Source organism: Chiloscyllium punctatum, chromosome 36, assembly GCF_047496795.1.
Source record: "Chiloscyllium punctatum isolate Juve2018m chromosome 36, sChiPun1.3, whole genome shotgun sequence".
Lineage (NCBI taxonomy): Eukaryota > Metazoa > Chordata > Chondrichthyes > Orectolobiformes > Hemiscylliidae > Chiloscyllium > Chiloscyllium punctatum.
In genome coordinates, this window is record NC_092774.1 from 33,317,392 (window position 1) to 33,340,647 (window position 23,256).

General features: G+C 45.9%; 1 protein-coding gene across 4 annotated transcripts; it reads right to left on the reverse strand.

Annotated features, from left to right (window-relative positions):
• Positions 1–997: 997 nt before the first annotated feature.
• LOC140460355 (uncharacterized) lies at positions 998–13,626 on the reverse strand. 4 transcript variants are annotated; one of them, XM_072554845.1, is made up of 3 exons: positions 13,447–13,626; positions 5,772–5,955; positions 998–2,551 (listed from the first exon to the last, which is right to left on the reverse strand). In XM_072554845.1, exon 3 carries the CDS (start codon positions 2,164–2,166, stop codon positions 1,075–1,077), a length of 1,092 nt encoding a protein of 363 aa, XP_072410946.1. In that variant the 5' UTR covers positions 2,167–2,551; positions 5,772–5,955; positions 13,447–13,626; the 3' UTR covers positions 998–1,074. The 4 variants fall into 4 exon arrangements, with proteins under 4 accessions (XP_072410946.1, XP_072410945.1, XP_072410948.1 ...); XM_072554844.1 differs by lacking the exon at positions 5,772–5,955 and having other exon boundaries at positions 13,447–13,623; XM_072554847.1 differs by lacking the exons at positions 5,772–5,955; positions 13,447–13,626 and adding an exon at positions 3,803–4,117.
• Between the last annotated feature and the right edge of the window lie 9,630 nt (positions 13,627–23,256).

Below are 23,256 nucleotides of genomic sequence, written 5' to 3' on the forward strand. Positions count from 1 at the left end.
AGTTCTCTCCAGGAGACTTGTCTCAAGAAAGGAAGTGGTTTCCTGTCCCATCAGCCAGATTATCCAGTTTGGATAATATTTGGTCCTCTTTCTCCAACAAAATATGTAGTCAGGGCAGTGTCTATAACAAATATGTTATTCAACTTGGAAGAGTGCTGAAGACATATACAAGGATGTTGCCAGGACTCAAGGGTCTGTGTAAAAGGGAGAGGTTGGACAAGCTAAGATATTTTTATTTAGAGCATTAGAGACTGAGAAAGGCCCTTAGAGAAATGAAGAGATCGTGAGAGGGTGAATGCACTCAGACTTTTACCCCAGGGTTGGGGATGTGAGGGCTAGAGGGCATCGGTTTAAGGTTAGAGGAAAAAGTATAAAAGGGAACGTGAGGGGCAACTTTATTTATGCAGACGGTGGTAGACATATGGAATAAGATGCCAGCGGAAGTGGTTGAGGTGGGTACATTAACAACATTTAAAAGGCATTGGACAAATACGTGGATAGGAAAGTTATGGAAGGAAATGGGCCAAGTGCAGGGAAATGGGCTTAGTGTTGATGGACAGTATCGCTTGAAGGAAATCTTTTTTTTAAGATTAGATTCCCTACAGTATGGAAACAGTTCCTTTGGCCCAACAAGTTCACACTGGCCCTCGCAGAGTAACCCAGCCAGACCCATTCCCTTATCCCTATTCCTCTACATTTACCCCAACTAATGCACCATACCTACACATCCCTGAACACTATGGGACAATTTAGATGGGCCAATCCAAACTAACCTGCACACCTTTAGATCGGGGAAGGAAACCGGAGCACTCAGAGGTAACCCATACAGATGTGGGGGGGGCATCGTGAAAGCTACACACAGATTGTCATCCCGAGGGTGGATTTGAACCCAGGTCAGCATCGTGAGGCAATGGTACTAACCACTGAGTCACCATGCCACCCCTGAGCCACATAGGTGGGCTTGCGGGGGGTGGGGGGGGGGGGGGGGGGGGGGGAAAGGGAGGAGGGGGGGATGGTGAGTCCAGCACAAAACAAAAAAACCCACTACACCCACTGTCAGAATGGGCAGGAGGTTCAGCCCGGTGGGTGACCCACTGCAGCGTCACTGGTGGAATCTGATTGTTGGATGCACTGGTGCCCCCGCTGATGCCTCTGCAAGTTGCAGGACAATGTGAACCTCCGCCCACAGTCGGGGCAGGCAAACGGCTTCTCCCCGGTGTGGACCCATTGGTGGGCCAGCAGTTTGGAGGAGCGGGTGAACCCCTTCCCACACTCGGGGCAGCTGAATGGCCTTTCCCTGGTGTGGACCTGCCGGTGGGACAACAGGTCAGAGGAATTGCTGAAGGCCTTACCACACTCAGGGCAGGCGAATGGCCTCTCCCCTGTGTGGATTCGCCGGTGTCTCAGCAGGTCGGAGGAATTGCTGAAGGCCTTCCCGCACTCTGGGCAGCTGAAGGGCCTCTCCCCTGTGTGGACCCGCTGATGGGCCAGCAGGTTGGAGGATTTACTGAAGGCCTTCCCACACTCTGGGCAGCTGAAGGGCCTCTCCCCAGTGTGGACCTGCTGATGGGCCAGCAGGTTGGAGGAATTGCTGAAGGCCTTCCCACACTCTGGGCAGCTGAAGGGCCTCTCCCCCGTGTGGACCCGCCGGTGCCTCAGCAGGTTGGAGGAGTCGCTGAAGGCCTTCCCGCATTCGGGGCAGCTGAATGGCCTCTCCCCCGTGTGGACTCGCCGGTGCTTCAGCAGGTCGGAGGAATTGCTGAAGGCTTTCCCGCATTCGTGGCAACTGAAGAGCCTCTCCCCTGTGTGGACTCGCCGGTGCTTCAGCAGGTCGGAGGAATTGCTGAAGGCTTTCCCGCACTCGTGGCAACTGAAGATCCTCTCCCCTGTGTGGAATTGCTGGTGGGTCTGGAGGTTGTCCACCCAAGTGAACCCTTTCCCGCATACGGAGCAGTAAGACGTCCTCTCACCAGTGTGTATATGCTGGTGGGCCAGCAGGACACAAGAGCAGGTAAAGCCCTTTGCCCGCTCGGGGCTGGAGAACGGCCTCTTCCCAGTGTGATTGCACTGATGAGCCGCCAGGACAGATGGGACACGGAAGCCCTTCCCACAGTCGCCACACTTCCATGGTTTCTCAACAGGTTGTGTTTCCTCGGGTTTCTCCATGGCCGAAGCTTCACCTGCACACACACGTGTACAACCCCGCCATGAATTCTTCTTTCCAGGCAGCAGAGTTGTTTCAGGCTCCACACCCAGTGCGCTGCAACAGTAGGGTCTTTCAACCAGTGCCCCCGTACTCAAACAGGAACCAAAAAGAAAGCTTTGCTCCTTCTCACAGAATCATAGTTGAAAATTGTTGCGGTCCTGATGGATTGAGTAACTGTCAGACACTGACGTGAAAGTGAGGACTGGAGACGCTGGAGAGTCAGAGTCAAAAACTGCGTCGCTGGAAAAGTGCAGCACGGCAAGCAGCATCAGAGAAGCAGGAGAATCAACATTTTGGCCATGAGCCCTTTATCTGTTGACTTTGAAACTTCTGTCTTCAGATAGTCTGTAAGAAAAGATTACAAAAGTCATCACTGCCAGTCCGGTTAAGAATGAGATATCAAGGCATTGACACTGACACCAGAGAGAAACTGTACATCTAGATGTGGCAAATGTTAGTGGCAAGCCAGAGTGATAGAGATATTAGGCACAGAAACAGACCCTTCGGTCTAATTCATCCATGCCAACTAGATAACCTAACCTCATCTCGGCCGATTTGCCAGCATTTGGCCCACATCGTCTAAACCCTTCCTAATCGTATACCCATCCAGATGCCTTTTAATGTCATAATTGTACCAGCACCCACCACTTCCTCTGACAGCTCTTTCCTTCAACACGCCACTTTCTGCATGAAAGACTTATCCCTTAGGTTCCTTTGTTAAGTTCTTTTGCTTGAGCTTCTTACACTGCAATACGCCAACTTCTGTGAACAACCAAACTTTATTAAGTACAGTACAAGCTGTCGAGAAACTCTTAACACTCTTCGCAATGGTACACAACAGTACCAAAAAACAAACCCCTTAAACAAAGTAAAACTGAAACAGAGGCTTACAGTTGAAGTTAGAAGGCCAGAAGGAGACAGTGTTAGCAGCCTTTCTCCACATAGACCACTGCTTAACTCACCCAAATGAGACTTCAGCTTTCAGGACTGACCACTCCCCTTTCATTGTACAGGTCACTTCTAAAACAAAAACTTGGGCCTCAAGTCTCATCTGTTCACATATAACCAAAAATGCCTCCCAATACCGTTTTTCATCTCTGTACTAAACCAGTCGCTTCGGAGCCCGGATCGTTTTAATCACCCCTCTGATAATAAAAACTAAGGACACAGCATCCTTGAGAAGGACCAGCTTTTAGTAAAAGGACCAGCTTTGTGACAGAGGGATATAGGCCAAACACTGGCAGATGGGATTAGATTAGTTTGAGAACACAGCATGGAGTAGTTGGACTGAAGGGACTGTTTCTGTGCTGTTTGACTCGGTAACTGTTCTGCAATGGTCTGAAAACCATTTTCTTGCCTTCCCCCATAAACAACCACTTCTTTGTTGATCCAAAATCAGATGAACTCAGCCTTGAATATATTCAATGATCCCATAACTGCAGGAAGACATCCCCACTTCTGGACTCAATTCCTCTTGCTAACATAACACCTGCTTTGCTCATTGCTTGCTGCTCCTACCTATCTGACAACTGGCATTGACTGGTATGGAAGGACACTGAGGCCCCTTTATACACATTTATGATGAAGGGCTCGTGCCTGTAACGCGGACTCTCCGGCTCCTCGGATGCTACCTCATCTGCTGTGCGTTTCGAGCACCACACTTTTTGACTCTGATCTCCAACATTTGCAGTCCTCATTTTCTCCACATCCCAATATATCACCATTTAAATAATGCATCTCCTTTCTGCTGTTTACCCCCCAACAGGGAATGCTATCACTTCACATCGTGGTACTGCATTTTCCATGAGTTTGCCAACTGAGACACAGACTTGGCCCAACTTTTCCAGAATCTGTCCCCTCCATTAATTGAGATTGAGTGAGAAAGAGAGAGAGACACACACACACAATAGGGGTGTCTCTGATTAGCAGGAGGACCACGCTCCTTCCGGTCCTCCAGGGCTTTCTATTGGCCCAACGCGCAGGTTTTGCTGACACCAGCGAACATGCGCAGTGTGTGTTGTCACCGAGGAGCATGCGCAAGATGCTGTGTGAAGTTGCTGGTGTTACTGACAGGATTTGTGCCCAAATGACAATCGGAGATAAGAAAGGCTGGAGTCACATTTTATATTTATCCTGCGGCTCGACATTTTATTTCTTTTGCATTTTATTTGACTACTCATCTTTTCCTCAGGATAGGGGACTCCCAAACTGGAGGGCATAGGTTGAAGGTGAGAGGGGAAAGATTTAAAAGGGACCTAAGGAGTAGAAAAGAAGTGTGAAAGTTAATTCCCCTCAAGAAGTGCCCTCTCCAAACCTGCACATCTTTGGATTGTGGGAAGAAACCGGAGCACCCAAAGGAATCCCACGCAGAGAAGGTGCAAACTCCACTCAGACAGTTGCCAGAGACTGAGATCAAACCCGGATCCCTAGCGCTATAAGGCAGCAGTGCCAGCCACTGAGTCTGTTCAGAAAAAGCAGCAATTGATTTATATTAGGGTGAGAGGGGAAAGGATTAAAAGGGACCTAAAGGGCAACTATTTCACGCAGCGGGTGGTGCGTGGATTGAATGAGCTCCCAGCAGAAGTGGTGGAGGCTGGTACAATTACAATATTCAAAAGGCATCTGGATGGGTATATTAGATTACTTACAGCGTGGAAACAGGCCCTTCGGCCCAACAAGTCCACACCGACCCATTCCCCTACACCTAACACTACGGGCAATTTAGCATGGCCAATTCACCTGACCTTCATATTTTTGGACTGTGGGAGGAAACCGGAGCACCCGGAGGAAACCCACGCAGACACAGGGAGAATGTGCAAACTCCACACAGTCAGTTGCCTTAGGCAGGAATTGAACCCGGGTCTCTGGCGCTGTGAGACAACAGTGCTAACGACTATGCCACTGTGCCATCCACGGCAGGAAGGTTTGGACAGGAAGGTTTGGAGGGATATTGGCCAAGAGCTGGCAAATGGGCCTAGATTAATTTAGGATATTCGATTGGCATGGAACAAACAGTTTGTTTCCATGCTCCACTACTCTATGACTCTATTTCTACATAGTCAGAAATGTTATGACATGGACTGCACCCCCCACTAATTTAAACCCATAAAAGATTTACCCCATGTGGTATTGTGAAAATTCAAGAGGCAAGGAACTGTTTCTAAAAGTCACTATTTAAAGTTTTATTTAATGATCTAGCACACTAACTTGCAAGTGTTTAAATCTGCTGGGATTTTTAATACCCCCAAATCTATTCAAATCTGTCTAAACCAGTTCAAATCTCTGACGAAAGCCCCCAAATTTTACAACACTGGGTGCAACCTCCCCCACCTAATTTAAACCAGTAACATAGAGAAGGTTTAATCCATGCAGTAATCTGTGAAAATTCAAGAACCAAGAAACTATTCCCAAAGGTCAGTATTTAAAGTAAAAATTAACAACTTTATTTATTAAAGTCTAATGGAGAATAATTAATTAACAACTATTTACAACTCCTTTCTCTAACCTATCTTCTAACTTCCCCTGTATGATACCAGTCCAATAAAAACCCCTGATTAAGATTTACCGAAAGATTCAAACTTCAAAACCAGCCAGCTGTTAAATCTTCTCTTTGTATCTTCCTCTGTAGATTTGCTCTCCAGGTCAGTGTCCATGTTTTTTCTCTGTGCAGACTCCTTGTCTGGACAGGTACCTCTCAGAGTTCTCACGAGCAGCCTACATTTGTTGGTCTTTTGGCAGTTCTCCTGTAACTGTTCAACTGTATTTTTTGATTTTGTACTCCAAAGCATCAAATCATTTCATTGGTGTTAATATTAGATTAGATTAAATTCCCTACAGTGTGGCACCAGGCCCTTCGGCCCAAGCAGTCCACACCGACCCTCCGAAGAGTAACCCACCCAGACCCATTTCCCTCTGACGAATGCACCGCACACTACGTGCAATATAGCATAGCCACTTCACCTGACCTGCACATCCTTGAACTGTGGGAGGAAATTGGAGCACCCAGAGGAAACCCATGCAGACACGGGGAGAATGTGCAAACTCCACACAGACAGTCACCCAAGGCTGGAATCGACCCTGGTGGTGTGAGGCAACAGTGCTAACCAATATTCTCAAAATACTAAATTCAAACTTGATTGGAATTCAGTATTTTAGGGCAAGATCTAAATCGATTGGCCAAAATTGAGTATGTTTTTGTCTCCAGGCAACCCAGCTACCTAGCTGTTCCACCAAATGTTAAATTGTTACCTTGTTCAGAACGTTTGGTGCTATGTCAGGTGGTTCTGGTCACTTTTCAACTCTCTTGAAGGGAGAATACACCAATACACCTTCTAACAGAACCAATTATTCAAGACTAGGAATCGGCCATTCACCCCTAACAGGCGAAAGTGAGTACTGCACATGCTGAAGATTAGAGTCAAGAATGTGGTGCTGGAAAAGCACAGCAGGTCAGGCAACATCCAAGGAGCAGGAAAATTGACATTTTGGGCAAATTGACATTTCGGGCAAAAGCTCATTTACCCCGAACAGCCTGTCCTCAACTGCACATAGTTCAAAGCAAGTTTGAGAAAGATGGCTGCAGCTTTGTCTTAATATACAATTGAACATGCGTTCAAACTTTAATGCTGTTTCTGAATATATTATTTTAGCTATAATCAATTTGAAAGATCAGCCATTTCTCGTGCACCCCTATCTCCCAGGCAGTGTCATCACCAACCATTCTCTCTCTCTCTTCTGAGATGAGCTTGATACAGCGATCAAAGAGAGCTCGAGGCATGAGAAAGTTTAGTGGGAGTTGGAAGAGATACAGAATGGACAGGGTGACAGAGTGTGGGGGCCATTGAGAGACTGGGGGGAACAGAGGGTGGTGGGGGCAGAAAAGAAAGACTCGGGGGTCAAAGGGTGGAGGAGGAGAATGAGGGGGAGAGAGAGAAAATGGGGGGCAGAGAGTTGCGGGGCGAGAGAGAATGGATGGGGACAGTGGGTGGGGAGAGAGACAGCACAATTCCCACCTTCCCCAGGACTGGGGCAGTGTCCCATGAACTGGAACCTACTCCTCCCACAGCAGTCATTTCTCAATCCACATATGGCTAAAGCAGGAGAATTATATAATCCCTGCAGGCCATTTCACCTATCAAATTCACACCGACCTTCCACACAGCATCCCACCCAGACTCATCAACCTACCCTACAGCCCTGCAGTTCCCCATGGCTAACCCACTCTAACCTGCACATCCCTGGACACTTTAGCACAGCCGATCCATCCGAAACCGCAGATCCTTGGACTGAGAGAGGAAACCAAAGCATCCAGAGGTAACCCACGCAGACAGAAGGGGGAGAACATACCAAAGCTCACATAGACAGTCACGAGAAGGTGGAATCAAATCGCTTCTAACAATTCTCCCACACCTGCAAAACCCTGAGCACTATGGGTAATTTAGCAGGGCCAATCCACCCTAACCTGGGCAAAGATAAAAATCACATGACGCCAATCCAACAGGTTTATTTGGAAGCACTAGCTTTCGGAGCACTGCTCCTTCATCAGGTGGTTGTGGAGTATAAGATCATAAGACACTGAGTTTACAGCAAAACATTACAGAGTCATGCCACTGAAATGATACATTGAAGAAACCTGGATTGTAAAGTCTTTCATCTTTTAGAATGAATTGCTGGTGTCATGAATATGTAAATCCCAGAACTTCTTATAAGACACCTACTCGAGATAACTTAAGGCTTTATAAGAAAAGATGACAACTCAGCTCAGACAATGCATGAAAGGTGTGAGGCCAGAGTCTATCTGTATCCCAGTTTTTGAGTCAGACTGGTTCTATATCCAAAGTGGAATTTATAAAATATTCTATGTATTGTCTGCTTGCAGATTGTGCATTTTTTGAGCAAAATGGAATGTATCTGCAAATACAAATTCACCCCATAGACCTTGGTGTGTGTGAACACACACACACACACGAGAGAAAAAGTCTAGTTCCATACTGTATATCTCTATGTCTATTGCATAACAGATGCTTTATTTCTGTTGATGTAAATATTGTTATAAATCATAGCTGGGTACTAATACCTAGATGTAAGGGAGAGACAATTCTTCAATTAGGGCACTATAAGATTCTTGGCAGACCCCTATTTCTAGTTTACTTGCCAATGAACAGACACAAGCACCTATTTAATTCTAACTTTTCATCTTTTTTTTATATTTTCTGGTATGATACTCTGTGTCTGGATGGTTGACAGGCTGGGAGATTGTGGGTTGGACTTTGACTGAATGATTTATTGTTCCGGAAGGTGTCAAAGGAGGTTAAAGCTTCAGCAGAAATGAAGCAGAGCTGAGAACGGACAACAACTGTGTGGGAACAGGGAGATCAATAGAGGACAAAGAAACCAGGACCTGAAATCCGAGCTGACACCAGACGACCCTGTGATCAGTGCTTTGATTAGCAGTGTCAACCCTCTACCTTTACCGAGCTTCCCATTCGACTTGAATGCCACAAATCCCCTCAATATTTAGGATCCAATCCTTGTCATCCTGAAGTCATGTCTCTGTAAGGAGTCCCAGATCAAAATCATTCTCTTCAATGTGTGCAGTCAATTCATTCACTTTTGTTACGTTGCAGCACTGTTACGACACGGGGTAACCCCCTCTGCTAAATTAGACCATCAACACAGAAATTATTCACCCCATGCAGTAATATAAATATTTAAAGTAAAAATTAACAACTTTACTCTTTATGTCCAACACAGAGTGTTAAAACTCACAAAAATGCCTGGTTTTATACTCCAAAACATCGGATCATTTTATTGGTGTTAATATTATCAAAATACTTAATTCAAACTTGATTGGACTTTGGTATTTTGGTGCAAAATTTAAACTGATTGGCCAAATTTGAATTAGTTTGTGCCTCATGGCAACCCAGTTGCTCTATTTGTGTTGACCAAATAATACAATCTCATCTTGTTTAGAACACTTTGTTCTGCTCGCTTTTTTAACTCTCTTAAAGGTACAGTACCTCTACCCCTTCATAACAAGCACACATTCAGATACTGACCTTTTAGTTTTATTGTTTGTAATCTTTTGAATCCAGTTTTAATTGCTGGTACGTTTATTCTCGTTGTTCCTTTCTATTGTTCTCTGACGTCCATTTTCCACATCACTACATTGCTCACCTGCCTTGATTTGGATTGGCCATACTAAATTGCCCACAGTGGCCAGGGATGTACAGGTTAGGTGGGTTAGCCAATGGGAAATGCAGGGTTATAGTTTTGTAGTAATAGAAGCAGGAGTAGGCCATTTGATCTATCCATCATCTCAGCTCTTCTTACTTGCATTATCCCGAACCCCTGATTCCCTAAGGGGTGAGGGTGGGAGGGGTGTATGAGCAGGATGCTCTTCGGAGGGGTCAGAATGGACTTGATGGGCTGAATAGCCTGCTTCCACACTGTAGGGCTTCTATGATTTACCGCAGTTCACAGCTCAGATCACAGCTCCCGGAATCTCCCACCTTCTGCAAATCGAAAGACAAATCCCACCCTGCCCTCTCATTTGTATGTTATCTAAATACTTAATCGTTTCTAGTGAACACAGCCCACACCTCCCTCTGCTGCCAGTCACCTTTACAATGCTGATGAAACAATGCCGATGAAACAATGCCATTCCTGCAGTACTGAAAACCGTAAGGCTTCTAACAATACCAGGTACACACAGCTCCTTCTGATGGACAGCATTGGAAATACAATGTTGGAGGCTGGCCGAAATGAGCAGTTTAACTCAAAAATCCACCTCACCCTTCACTGGGCACCCCAATCAGCACACTGTCCTTCCTGCTGGGAAGCCTTAAAGCACTTCACCCCCACAGTGCAATGAATTCCCACTTTCCACCAAAATCCTAGATGTACTCACATACTCAGTTGCTGTCTCACCAATGAAATACTTCATTGTCACTTCTTCTGCTTCCAGTAAAGGCAAAACATCTTTGAAAGCTGCTCTGAAAGTCCAGTCTTCACAACACTTCTGCTTTCATGCAAGATGATTAAAGTCATACAGTACAGAAACACAGCCTTCGGTCCAACTCATCCATGCCGACCAGATATCCTAAACTCATCTAATCCCATTTGCCAGCATTTGGCCTGTATCCCTCTAAATCCTTCTTATTCATTTACCCATCCAGATGCCTTTTAAATGTTGTAATTGTAGCAGCCTCCACCACATCCTCTGGCAGCTCATTCCAAACATGCACAACCCTCTGTGTGAAAAAGTTGCCCCTCAGGTCCATTTTAAATCTTTCCCCTTTCACGGTGAAACCTATGCCCTCTAGGTTTGGAGTCGCCTACCATGGGGAAAAGATTTTGGCTATCCAACCTATCTATACCCCTTATAAACTTTTGTAAGGTCACCCATCAGCCTCCAATGCTCCAGGGAAATTATCCCTGGCGTATTCAGCATTTTTCTATCGCTCAAACCCTCCAACTCTGCCTATATCTTTGTAAATCTTTTCTGAACCCTTTTAAGTTTCACAACATTCTTCCAGAGGAGGGCAACTGGAATTGCACACAGTTTTCCAAAAGTGGCCTAACATGACCTCCCAACCCCTGTACTCAATGCTCTGATCAATAAAGGAAAGTGTACCAAATGCGTTTTTCACAATCCTGTCTCTCTGCAATTCCACTTTCAAGGAATGATGAACCTGCAAGGACACTTTGTTTAGCAACACTTCCCATTAACCATGTAAGTCGTGCCCTGATTTGCCTTACAAAATGTAACACCTCACATCTATCTAAATTAAACTCATTTTGCCACTCCTTGGCCCATCAGCCCATCCGATCAATTCTAATTTATATTGAACTTCGTTTCCTCTCTCATCCCCCAAAAGCTGATAATCTCCATCCCACACACACTTCCTCCATTCTGACTTTGCTGAACCTAATTCCTGCTGTAACTCATCCTGAAGGGTGTGGTTCATGCTGATTAACAGGCCCACACTTGGGGAGGGGTGAGATCTAATTCAAACAGACAGAATTCTGAATGGCCTGGAGAGAGTGTACATGGGGAAGATGTTCCTATTGGTAGAAGAGTCTAGGACCCGAGGGCACAGCATCAGAGTAAAAGGAATATCTTTTAGAACAAAGATAAGGTGAAACATTTTCAGCCGGTGAGTGGTGAATATGTGGAATTCATTGCTACAGAAGGCTGTGGAGGCCAGGTCACTGAGTAGATTTTACATGGAGATAGATAGGTTCTTGAGTATCAAAGGATTGAGGGTTACAGGGAGAAAGTGGGAGAATGGGATTGAGAAACTTATCAGCCAGAACGTAATAGTGGAGCAACCCTGATGGGCTGAGAGGCCTAATTTCTGCTCCTGTGGTTTATGGTCTCTTGCTGTCCTGGACTAGGAGTGTTCAAACTGGGGGCAGGAATAGGCCATTGAGCCTGTCGAGCTTGCGCCAGCATAGAACAGATCATAAGTAGATATGAGTATACTGACGTAAAAGGTAAAAACAAGGACTTCAGATACTGGAACCAGAGTCTAGATTAGAGTGGTGCTGGAAAAGCACAGCAGGTCAGGCAGCTCCTCGGATGCTGCCTGACCTGCCATGAATATACCTACATTCAGGTTAATAAGCTGGAATTTTTTCCACTGGAGCAGAGGAGGATTATAAAATCGTGAGGGGTATAGATGAGGTGAACGGCCAAAATCCCTTCTCTAGGCTGAGGGTCCAAGACTATGGAGCAAATTTTGAAAGAGAGAGAGGAGAAAGATTTTAAAAGGACATGACGGTCGCCGTCGCCATTCCCAGCCCCCCCCCCCCCCCCCCGAGAGTGGTTTGCGTGTGGAATGAATTTCCAGACAAAGGGGTGGATGCAGATTCAGTTAGAACATTTAAAAGACATTTGGATTAGTACATGAATGATGAAGTTTAATTTAAATTAAGTGTGAAGTGCTGGATTTTGGAAAAACAAATCAAAGCAGGACATATACACTTTATGTTAAGGTTCTGGAGAGTGTTGCTGAACAAAGAGACCTTGGAGTGCAGGTTCATAGTTCCTTGAAGGTAGAGTCCCAGGTAGATAGGATAGTGAAGGCAGCATTTGGTATGCTTTCCTTTATCGGTTACAGCACTGAGTAAAGGAGTTGGGAGGTAGGTGATGTTGCAGCTCTACAGGACATTGGTGAGGCCACATTTGGAATATTGCGTGCAACTCTGGTCTCCTGCCCATCAGAAGGACGGTGTGAAACTTGAAAGGGTTCAGAAAAGATTTACCAGCATGTTGCCAGATTTGAAAAAATTAGCTCTCGGGAAAGGCTGAATAGGCTGGGGCTGTTTTCCCTGGAGCGTCGGAGGCTGAGGCTGAGGTTTATAAAATCATGAGAGGCATGGATAGAGTAAATAGACAAAGTCTTCTCCTGGGGTGGGGGAGTGCAGAACTAAAGGTTTTGGGCGAACTGGGAGAGACATAAAAGAGATCTAAGGGAAGCCTTTTCACACAGTAGTGCATGTATGAAATGACCAGCCAGAGGAAGTGGTGGAGACTGGTATAATTACAGAATTTAAAAGGCATTTGGATTGGTCTATAATAGAAGGGGTTCGAGGGATATGGGCCCAGGGCTGGCAAATAGACTAGATTAGGATAACTGGTAGGCATGGACAAATTGGACCGAAGGGTCTGTTTCAGTGCTGTACATCTCTAGGACTCCAATATATAAGGTTCAAAGGGATATAGGTTAAACACAGGCAGGTGGGTCCAATTTAGTTTGAGAACATAGTCAGCATGGACTAGTTGGAGTGAAGGGTCTGTTTCTATAACTGATCTGGATTGGTCTTGCCTTCCCCCATAACCATCACATCTTTGTTGTTCAAAAATCAGATGAACTCAACCTTGGATATATTCAATTACGCCCAAACTGCAGGAAGGCGTCCCCACTTCTGAACTCAATTCCTCTTGCTAATATACCACTTGCCTTGCTCACTACTTGCTTCACCTGTCTGACAACTTGCACTGACTAGATTAGAAGGACGCAGAGGCCCCTTTGTTCGTCCACACATCATTACTGATGAAAGGCTCGAGCCTGAAATGTCAATTCTCCTGTATTTGCCATTGAAAAAAGACCTGAACTAACTTTCCAAGAGTCTGTCCTCTCCCTGGATTCACTCCGTTTCCCTTCAGTTCCTGCAAGTCAACAGCTCAACCCCAGAATAGAAACGGGGTTGAGAAAAGAGTGTGTTGTACTCACAGATGTTGGACAGAGGAAGGAAGTTGCAGTCTGGCGTGAAGCTCAATCTTCATTCAGAGAGAGAGGAGCAGCAGCAGCAATTTCAGAAGTTCATGGTCCTACTTCCGCATCCAGACGATGGGTTTGCTGTGATTGGCAGGAGGACCAGTCTCCATCCGGTCCTCCAGAGCTTCTCATTGGTCCATCAAAACAAGGTCACGGAGTGATTCCCCTTGTTGCGTGAGCATGCGTAGTGCTTTGCTGACACCCTGACACATGCGCAGTGCGTTACTGACACCCAGTAGCATGCGCAGTATGGAAATGTTGGCATTACTGACAGATTTTCAAAGTTAAAAATCACACAATGCCACGTTGTCGCCCAACAGGTTTATCTGGAATCACTAGTTTTCGAAGCGCTGCTTCTTCATCGGTTGGTTGTGGAGCAGAATCATAACACACAGACTTTATAGCAACAGGATTGCAGTGTCATGGAATGGAATATCAAACAACTTTAGCTGACCTCTACCATCTTTTAGAATGATCATGTTAGTTTTGATTCCTTCACATGTAAATTCTAGAACTTTTCAAAAGTTACGTTCTCAAAATAGCTTTTAACAATAGGTGTCCTCTCAATCAGATAATGCATTGAAGGTGTTAAGTTAAAGTCTGTCTGTGTCCCAATGTTAGGTCAGACGGATTCTATTTCTATCGTGGTATTACAGAATCTTACGTGTCTGAGCTTTTGAGCAAAATACAATGCGATTCTGCAAGTACAAATTCAACCCACAAACTTTTATGTGTGTGAGTGTGTGCAGGAGAAACTGAGTGATCATGTGTGTGTGAGAGAGTGTAATGGGGTACAAGTCTGTGAGAGGGTGTGTGTGTGAGAGAGAGCATTTGAGAGAGCGCATGTGTATGTGAGAGAGTCTGTGTGAGTGTGTTGGTTTGGAGGAGCACGTATTTGTCTAAATGCATGCTTGTGTGTGTGTGAGAGACAGAGAGAGACAGACAGACAGAGAGAGAGAGAGAGAGAATGTATATTATAGTGGGGTCACCTGTAGTGTGACATGAACACAAGGTCCTGGTTGAGGCTATCTCCATGGGTATTGAACTTGGCTATCAGCCTCTGCCCAGCCACTTTCCGTTGTTGCCTATCCTGAAGTCTACCTTGAAGGATGGTCATTCGAAGGTCCAAGGCTGAATGTCCCGGACCGCTGTAGTGTTCCCCGACTGTGAGGGAACACTCCGCGCTGGTGATTGTTGTGCAGTGTCCATTCATCTGTTGCTGTAGCCTCTGCTCGGTCTCGCCAATATACCAAGAGACAGGGCATCATTGCCTGCAGCGTATGAGATAAACAATGTTGGTTGAGTCACATGAGTACCTGCTGTACTCACGGTGGGTGGTGTCCCCACGTGTAATGGTGGTAATCGTGTCAACACTCTGATACGTCTTTCATCATCTGCCGTGACAGAGTTGTTTCGTCTTGTCCTGAAGGCCAGGCAGTTTTCTGAGAACAATCTGTTTAAAGTTTGGCGGTTGTTTGAAGGCGAGAAGTGGAGGCGTGGGGAAGGTCTTGGCGAGGTGCTCATCCTCATCAATAATGTGTTGCAGGCTGTGAAGAACATGGCGTTGTGTTTCAGCTCCTGAGAAGTACTGGGCAACAAATGGTACCATTTTGGTTGCAGCTCGTGTCTGTCTCCCAAAGGAAGTCATTCCAGTTTCTTGCTGTGACACATTGGAACTGGCAGTTGATGAGTTGAACATTGTACCCCGTTCTTATGAGAGCATGCTTGTGTAATTCCATGTGTCTGTCACGTTCCTCCTCACCTGAACAGATCCTATGTACGTGAAGGGCTTGTCCAGAGGGGGTGGCTGTTTTAATATGTTTCACTAGAGAAGTGTAGCACTGTCAGGTTATCCGTGGGTTTGTGGTACAGAGAAGTGCTGAGATATCCATCCTTGATAGAGCTGCATGTGTTCAAAAATGAGACAGATACTAAAGAGTGTGGCGAGTGTGATGGTGGGATGAAACTTGTTAATATCACAGTATCGTTGTTTCAGTGACTCCTCACCATGGGTCCAGAGGAAGAAATGTCATCAATATATCTGGTGTATAGTGTTGGTTGGAGGTCCTGTGCAGAAAAGAAGCCTTGTTCGAACCTCTGCGTGAAAATGTTGGCATACTGGGGTGTAAATTTGGTCCCCATGGCTGTTCTATGTGTCTGGATGAAGAACTGGTTGCCAAAGGTGAAAATGTTGTTGTTGAAAATGAAGCAGATGAGTTGTAGGACAGTGCTCAGAGATTGGCAGTTGTTGGTATTGAGTACTGAAGCTGTTACCGTGATGCCATCATCATGAGGAATGCTGGTGTAGAGTACTGACACATCCACGGATTCAACTAGTCCGTGGATGCTGAGCTTCTGGAAGGATTGGATCAGAAGTCTTGATGAATGCTGTCAGTTCACGGTTGTGCTCTTTGGTCAGATCAGCTGGTAGTTGCCTATCGTGTTCCTGGTCAGTTGTTTGTACACTTCCTTGCAGAATTCCATTTATTCCGAATTACTCAAAAACTGCATAAATCCATGTAAGATTCTGTAGCTCCCACTTTAGAAATAGAATCAGTCTGACCTAACATTGGGACACAGACAGACTTTAATGTCTCACCTTCAATCCATTATCTGAGCTGAGATGACAACTATTGTTAAAAGCTATCCTGAGAATGTAAGTTTAAAAAAGTTCTGGGATTTACAAATGAAGGAACCAAAACTAACATGGTCATCCAAGATGCAAGCTCACCTGCACACTTTAGCACAGCTGATCCACCCTAAAGTGCCAGAACACCCAGAGGTAACCAACACAGACACAAGGGGGAGAACATGCCAAACTTCACACAGACAGTCACCCAAGGGTGGAATCAAACCCAGGCTCCTGGCGTTATTAAGCAGCATTGCTAACCGCTGAGCCACCATCCCACCCAGTGCTTTGAGGTTCTGCTTTGTCTTTGCAGCTTTTATCTTCTCATGCAGCCTCAGCAGAGGCTGTGTCCTTCTGACGTTGTTGGACCACACCCATTGCACTTCCCTTTCCCACTTCTGCAGCCCAGAGCACAGCGGTTCTTGAATCCTGGCATCAGATTCTGATGCCATCTGTGCTTCTGCTGCCAACTGCAGAGAACGGAGTCAATCCCCGTCACTATTCTGTCCCTTATCTCCCCCTCCCTAACGTTGTTCTTACTCCCACCACCCCACAGTTAGCTCCTCTCCCCTGCAGCCTTCTCTCAGGTCCCCTTTCCCTGCCTGACCCAGGCTCACACCCTCCTGACCCTGTCCACAGATCCCATCAGAAGGCTCTGTCCGGAGGGAAAGACCATCTCCCGGAATAAAAAGCATCTGATTAACTTTCCTCCTTGCCCTCCCAGCGTGTCAGCAACCTGGCTTCCAGCTCCACCTCTCTGAGCCGAAGGTCCTCCAAGTTGTGTTTGCCCTCGATCACATCATCCAGAGCCTTCCACCTTTGGCAAATCGAAAGACAAGTCTCACCCTGCCCCCTCCCGTGTCTATTGTGTCACTGCTTAATCATTTCTAGTGGCCGAGCAGAGACTGATAGCCAAGTTTGGAACCCATGAGGATGGCCTCCACCAGGACCTTGGGTTCATGTTACATTACAGGTGACCCCACTACACTGTACACATTCTGTCTCTCTGTCTCTCACACACAGCCATACATTCTCACATACTCACGCAGGCACTCTCTCAGATATATGCGCTCTCTCAGATGCATACACATATACCCACCCACACTCTCACCCACACACACATCCTCTCACAGACTTATCCTGCGCACTCTCACTTTGAGCAAAATAGAATGTATCTTCAAACATAATTCTGAAAATGCAAATTCACCCCATAGTCTTATCTATGTGTGCATGCATGAGAGTGAGTGACTGTGTGCATACACTTGAGTCTGGCTGCGAGAGTGTGTGTTTGCATGTGTTCATGCTTGGTAAAGTCAGAGTCCGACGGTAGGTTCAGGTAACTTTTGTTGGGACCCAACTTTGTTGCAGCTTCAGATCGTCCCAGCAAAAAGGTGCACACAAAGTAGCTTTTTTATAAACACACACACACACACACACACACACTCCCCTGCATCCCACTTTCTTCACTATTGGTCAGCTGAGTTGTCCCTTTGTAATTCGATCCTTGGTGCAGCCTTAGCCTGGAGGAAGTATTGCTTCACTCAGCAATTGCAACCCAAGTAAGATTCTCCCCGTGCATTTGCAGAGGGGCTGTCAAGAATCAACCACACTGCTGTGGGTCTGGAGTCACATATAGGCCAGACCAGGGAAAGGATGCAGCTGGGACGACTGAGTGAATCCTTTCCCCCAACGGCAGTTTCCTCCCCTAAAGCATGAGTGAATCAGATTGGGGAGTTTGTTCCCCGAAAATGGTTTCATAATGAGCTGCTGGACTCCAGATTTCTGACTGAACTCCAAATCCGCCATCTGTTTTGGTGAGATTCAAACCCGGGAGTCCCCAGAACTGGGTTATTAATGGAGTCGATAACGGCACTCGGCCAAAGCTCCTTCAATCCCCCGGGGATGGTAGGTGAACTCACTGATGTCTCTGCAGGTGGGAGGAGCGGGGGAAGCCCTTCCCGCACAGAGAGCAAGTGAACGGTCTCTTTGATCCTCCAAGCTGAGTAAGTGGTGTGAAGTACTGTACTTTTCACAGTCACTGCACTGAATCTCCCTCATTCGGGTGTATCAGTATTCTTCCTGCCACACCAGGGTCCAAGCAGACAAAAGCAATCATTTCTTCTCGACTGGAATGGCTGCTGATATTCAAGTCCCAATGAATCAAGTGGCTCTGTCAGAAGCTGATGTATCTTTTAGTTTCAGGTTTCTTTCCCCATGTCTTCCTGCAAAAGAAATCACGAAATAAGTCACGGTCGGTACAGTCAAATGAACGGAACGTCGGTGACAATTCCTTAGATTGCCAGATACCTGTTGATCATATATTATCCATGACACAGAAACCTGAAAGCCCTCATTCAGCAAGGTAGCATTAGGTATATAAAGAGGAAAACTTCATTTAGGTGACAATGACCTGGAACAACCTTCCTACAAAGGTGTTGGAAATGGAGCTGAATCAAGGATATGAAAATGAAATGTCAAGGCTGCTTCAGGAAAGAAAGCCAGTAAAGTTGCCGAAAGACTTCCTGCTGACCTGTTCAATAAAAATGATACAAGAAATACAGGATGTAATTCCATTACTATGTTAGAAGGTGAAAAATCATAGCCATGCAGCGTGTACAACAGCGAATATCAGATATACACCAGATGAAGCAATCATAAAATCCCTGCAGTGCAGAATGAGGCCATTTGGCCCATCGAGCCTACTCCGCCATTCTTTAAGGTCATGGCTGATCTATCCATCATCTCAGCTCCTCTTACCTGCATATTCCTGACTACCCTAAATTCACTTACCATCCAAAATCCCATCGAACTGTGTCTTGAATATGCCTGCTTCTATTGCTTCCTTGGGCAAAGAATTCCATAGATTCACCACTCTCCAGGAAACGTAGTCCCTCCTCCTCTGCCTTAAACCTCCCCCTAATCTTGTTAACTAGTCTAACCCACCTGCAGAAACAACGAGATAGGGTGGGTCTGGATGGCATGCTGTTCGATGGGTCATTGTGGACTTGATGGGTTGAATGGCCTCCTTCCACACTGTAGAGCTTCTATGATTTACTGCAGTTGTGTGTGCCCAAAACCACAGCTCCCACAACCTCCCAACTTCTGCAAATTGAAAGACAAGTCCCACTCTGCCCTCTCATATGTGAGTTACCTAACTGCTTCATCGCTTCCAGTGAATAGAGCCCACATCTACCGCTGCTGCCAGTGACCTTTACAATGCTGATACAACAATGCAATACCTGCAGTACAGAAAATCGTAAGATTTCTGATGATACCAGTTACTCATTCACCGCTCCTTCTGATGCACAGCATTGGAAATACATTGCTGGGGGCTGAAAGAAATGAGCAGTTTAAAACAAAAACCCACCTAACCCTTCACTAGGCTTCCCGCTCAGGACACTTTATTTGAAACACTTCAACCCCACATGGCAACAAATTCCCACATTCCATCAAAATCCTGGATGTCCTCACTTACTCAGTTGCTGTCTCTCAAATGAAAGATTTCATTGTAGCCTCTGTTCCCAGTAAGGACAAAATATCTTTGAAAGCTGCTCTGAAATTCCAGATATCCCAAATTAACATAGTCCCATTTGTCAGCATTTAGCCTATATCCCTCTCAATTCACCCTGTTACCAGATGCCATTTAAAATGCTGTAATTATACCAGCCTTCACCACTTCCTCTGGCAGCTCATTCCATGCTTGCATCACTCTCTGTGTGAGAAAGTTGACCATAAGGTTCCTTTTAAATCTTTCCCCTCTCACCTCAAATCTATGGCCTCTAGTTTTGGACTTCCCTACTATGTGGAAATGTTTTTGGCTATTCACCCTATCCATGCTCCTTATGAACTTCTATAAGGTCACCCCACAGCATCCAATGCTCTAGGGAAAACAGCGCCAGCCTATTCAGCCTCTCTCGATAGCTCAAACCCTGCAACTCTGGCAATAGACAAACCCTTTCAAAGGTTCACAACACTTTTCCTGTAGCAGGGTAACTAGAACTGAACACAGTATTCCAAAAGTGGTCTAATCAATGTCCGGTACATGGGCAACATGACCTCCCAACATCTGTACTGAAATGCACAGACCTATAAAGGCAAGCACTGTGGAGCATGCTCCACCGTGGAGCATGCTCAGTGTGCAGGGATTTGTTACAAATTTTACAGTTAAAAAGCACAAAACACCTGGTCATAGTCCAACAGACTTATTTGGAAGCACTAGCTTTCAGAGCGCTGCTCCTTCATCTGGTGGTTGTGGAGTCTAAGATCGTAAGACATAGAATTTATAGCAAAAGATCAGTGTCATGCAACTGAAATGATATATTGAACCATCCAAGATTGCTGTTAAGTCTTTCATCTTTTAGAATGGGTTGCAGGTTTCAGTTCATTAATGTGCAAATCCTAGATCATAAGACACAGAATTTATGATCTTATCCTCCACAACCACCTGATGAAGGAGCGGCGCTCCGAAAGCTAGTGCTTCCAAACAAGCCGATTGGACTGTAACCTGGTGTTGTGTGACTTTTAACTTCGTACACCCCAGTCCAACACGGGCACCTCCATATCATGACAAATTTTAAGTGTCCAAATGAGAATACGAGAGAAAAATACCAAAGCAATTTTTTGTCGAAATGTTTTTTCCCTTGTGCCTCGACATGTTATTCCTTTTGCATTTTGTCTGGCTGCTCAACGTTTCTGTCTTTTCCCAGGGTAGAGGTATTCCAAAACTACAGAGTATAGGTTTAAGGTGAGGGGTAAAGATTTTAAAAGATTTAAAAGACTAGGAATATAACATTCACCCCCTACAGGGCGAAAGTGAGGACTGCAGATGCTGGAGATTAGGGTCGAGAGTGTGGTGCTGGAAAAGCACAGCAGGTCAGGCAACATCTGAGGAGCAGGAGAATCGACGTTTCGGGAAAAACCTTTCATCAGGAAATAGCCATGGGGAACTGCAGGGCTGTGGCGTAATCGAGTGAGTCTAAGTGGGATGCTGTTGGGAAGGTCGGTGTGAATGGCCTGCAGGGATGATATGCCTTCGCCATGCTTATATTGAGAAATGGTTGCCCCAAAACTGCTGTGGAAAGAGTGGGTTCCAGTTCGTGGGACACTGACACCAGTCCTGGGGAAGGTGGGATTTGTGCTGTCTCTCGCTTCCCATTCTGCCCCTTGTCCATTTTGTCCCCGCCCTTTCTCCCCTCTTCATACTGCACCCCAATTCTCTCCCCAACCCTCTGAACCCCAGTCATTCTCTACTCCCCAACCTCTGTCCCCTCTCCATTTCTCTCCCTTCTCCACCACCACCAGTGCCCCCGCCCGTCCTTTCTCGTGCCTCAGCCCTCTTTGATCTAGTGGCCGAGCAGAGGCTGATAGCCAAATTTAGAATACATGAGGATGGCCTCAGCCGAGACCCTGGGTTCACGTCACACTACAGGAGACCCAGCGACACAATACACTCACACACACAAGCACACTCTCTTACATACTCACACGCTCGTACAGACCCACTCTGATAGACATGCTCTCTCTCAGACACACAGTAATACATCTCCACACTGAAATCTTCGCATACGCCATCTCACATGCTTATACTCCATCACACACACACACTGTACCCAGCATGCACACGCACACACACGCTCTCTCATGCATGCACTCACATATAGAAGTCTTTGGGGTGAATCTGCGTTTGCAGGATTATATATTTGGAAATTGAACCAGTCTCACTAAAGATTAGGATACAGATAGACCCTACCCTCACAGCTTTCATGCATTGTCTGACCTGAGGTGTCACCTCCGTTTATAGAACCTTAAGTTACCTGGAGAATGTGACTTTTAAAAAGTTCTGGGATTTGCAGATTAATGAACCGAAATCTACAACCCGTTTTAAAAGATGAAAGACTCAACAGCAATCTCGGTTTCTTCAATATATCATTTAAGTTGCTAACACTATAATATTTTATTCGATATTCTGTCTCACCATCCTCCTCCACAGCAACCATAGGTCCAAGGAGATCTGTCCCAACTTTCCAATCTACCTTCAGAACTGACACTCCTCAGGCGCGGCACCATTCACGTCAACCTGTTCATACCCTGAGACCAACGAGCCACACGCCATGGGCGCAGAAGCAGCTGAGACTTGCTCAGCACGAAATACATTGTACATTGCTCCCAGAATTTCAAGCAGCAACGAGTTTCAAGAACATCTGCTTCTCAGTCTGTCTCCCTGCTCCCAGGACACTGCTGTTTGTCTGGTCCCCAGGGACTGGGCTCTCTCCACTAGCGGATAATTGAACCATTTTGTTTCTCCTTCCAAGCTGTGCTGGTGGAAGGCAGAGCCCATTCGCTCTTCTGCTCTCTCTCCCTATCACTTGGGGGAGGAGACGTCATTGACACGAATCCATCAAATGGCAACTTTAAACTTGTTCCAAAGGTCTGTTCTCGGAGAAATGACAAGGTGATGTGGTATCGGGACAGGCAGAAATGGACACCGGAGACTCTTCCCTCAGGTAAATTGATATGAGTGCCTTCTTGTGCAGCCTGTTTGGTGTTCAGAATTTGCCTTGACACAGCAATCCTGCAGAAAGTATTTTGTTACAAGGGCGTCTGTTTCTTTACCGCAGGAAATGGACAAAAACAGCAAGTCATGTGTTTCTACTTCACCAGTTCATTCCCATCTGAGGGAAGAGGTTTCACACTTGAGATCAGAACACAGCGACAGAAGAGGACAAGACAACTCAGAGCTCTACAAGGGTGCCAGCGCAACTGTGTAAATCTGACCCTAACCACTCTCTGCACGAAAACGTTCTTCATAATGTCATTTTTACTTCCTTTGCTCTGCCTAATTGTTAGCGATCCTTTCAGGCGTGGTACCATTTTCATGGTAATATTTTCTCTGTCTAGACCCCTCATGTCTTGGAAAACGTCAACTGGGCCAGATTTCAAATTTCTGTTCTCCAAGGAGAACTGTCCCAAATTTCCAATCTGCCTTCATTATTGACATTCCTCATACACGGCACAATTCACGACAACCTCTTCAGCGCTGTCTCCAATCACTTCAATTCCCCGCTTCCTGAAATTTCACTCTCAGATTTTGAGCAATAACACAGCTGGAGAATTCATTCAGACTCGGATTGTGTGGG

What these genes read in the sequence shown, in the direction of transcription:
- LOC140460355 (XM_072554845.1), bottom strand. Translation starts at nt 2,166, where the DNA reads ATGGAGAAACCCGAGGAAACACAACCTGTTGAGAAACCATGGAAGTGT.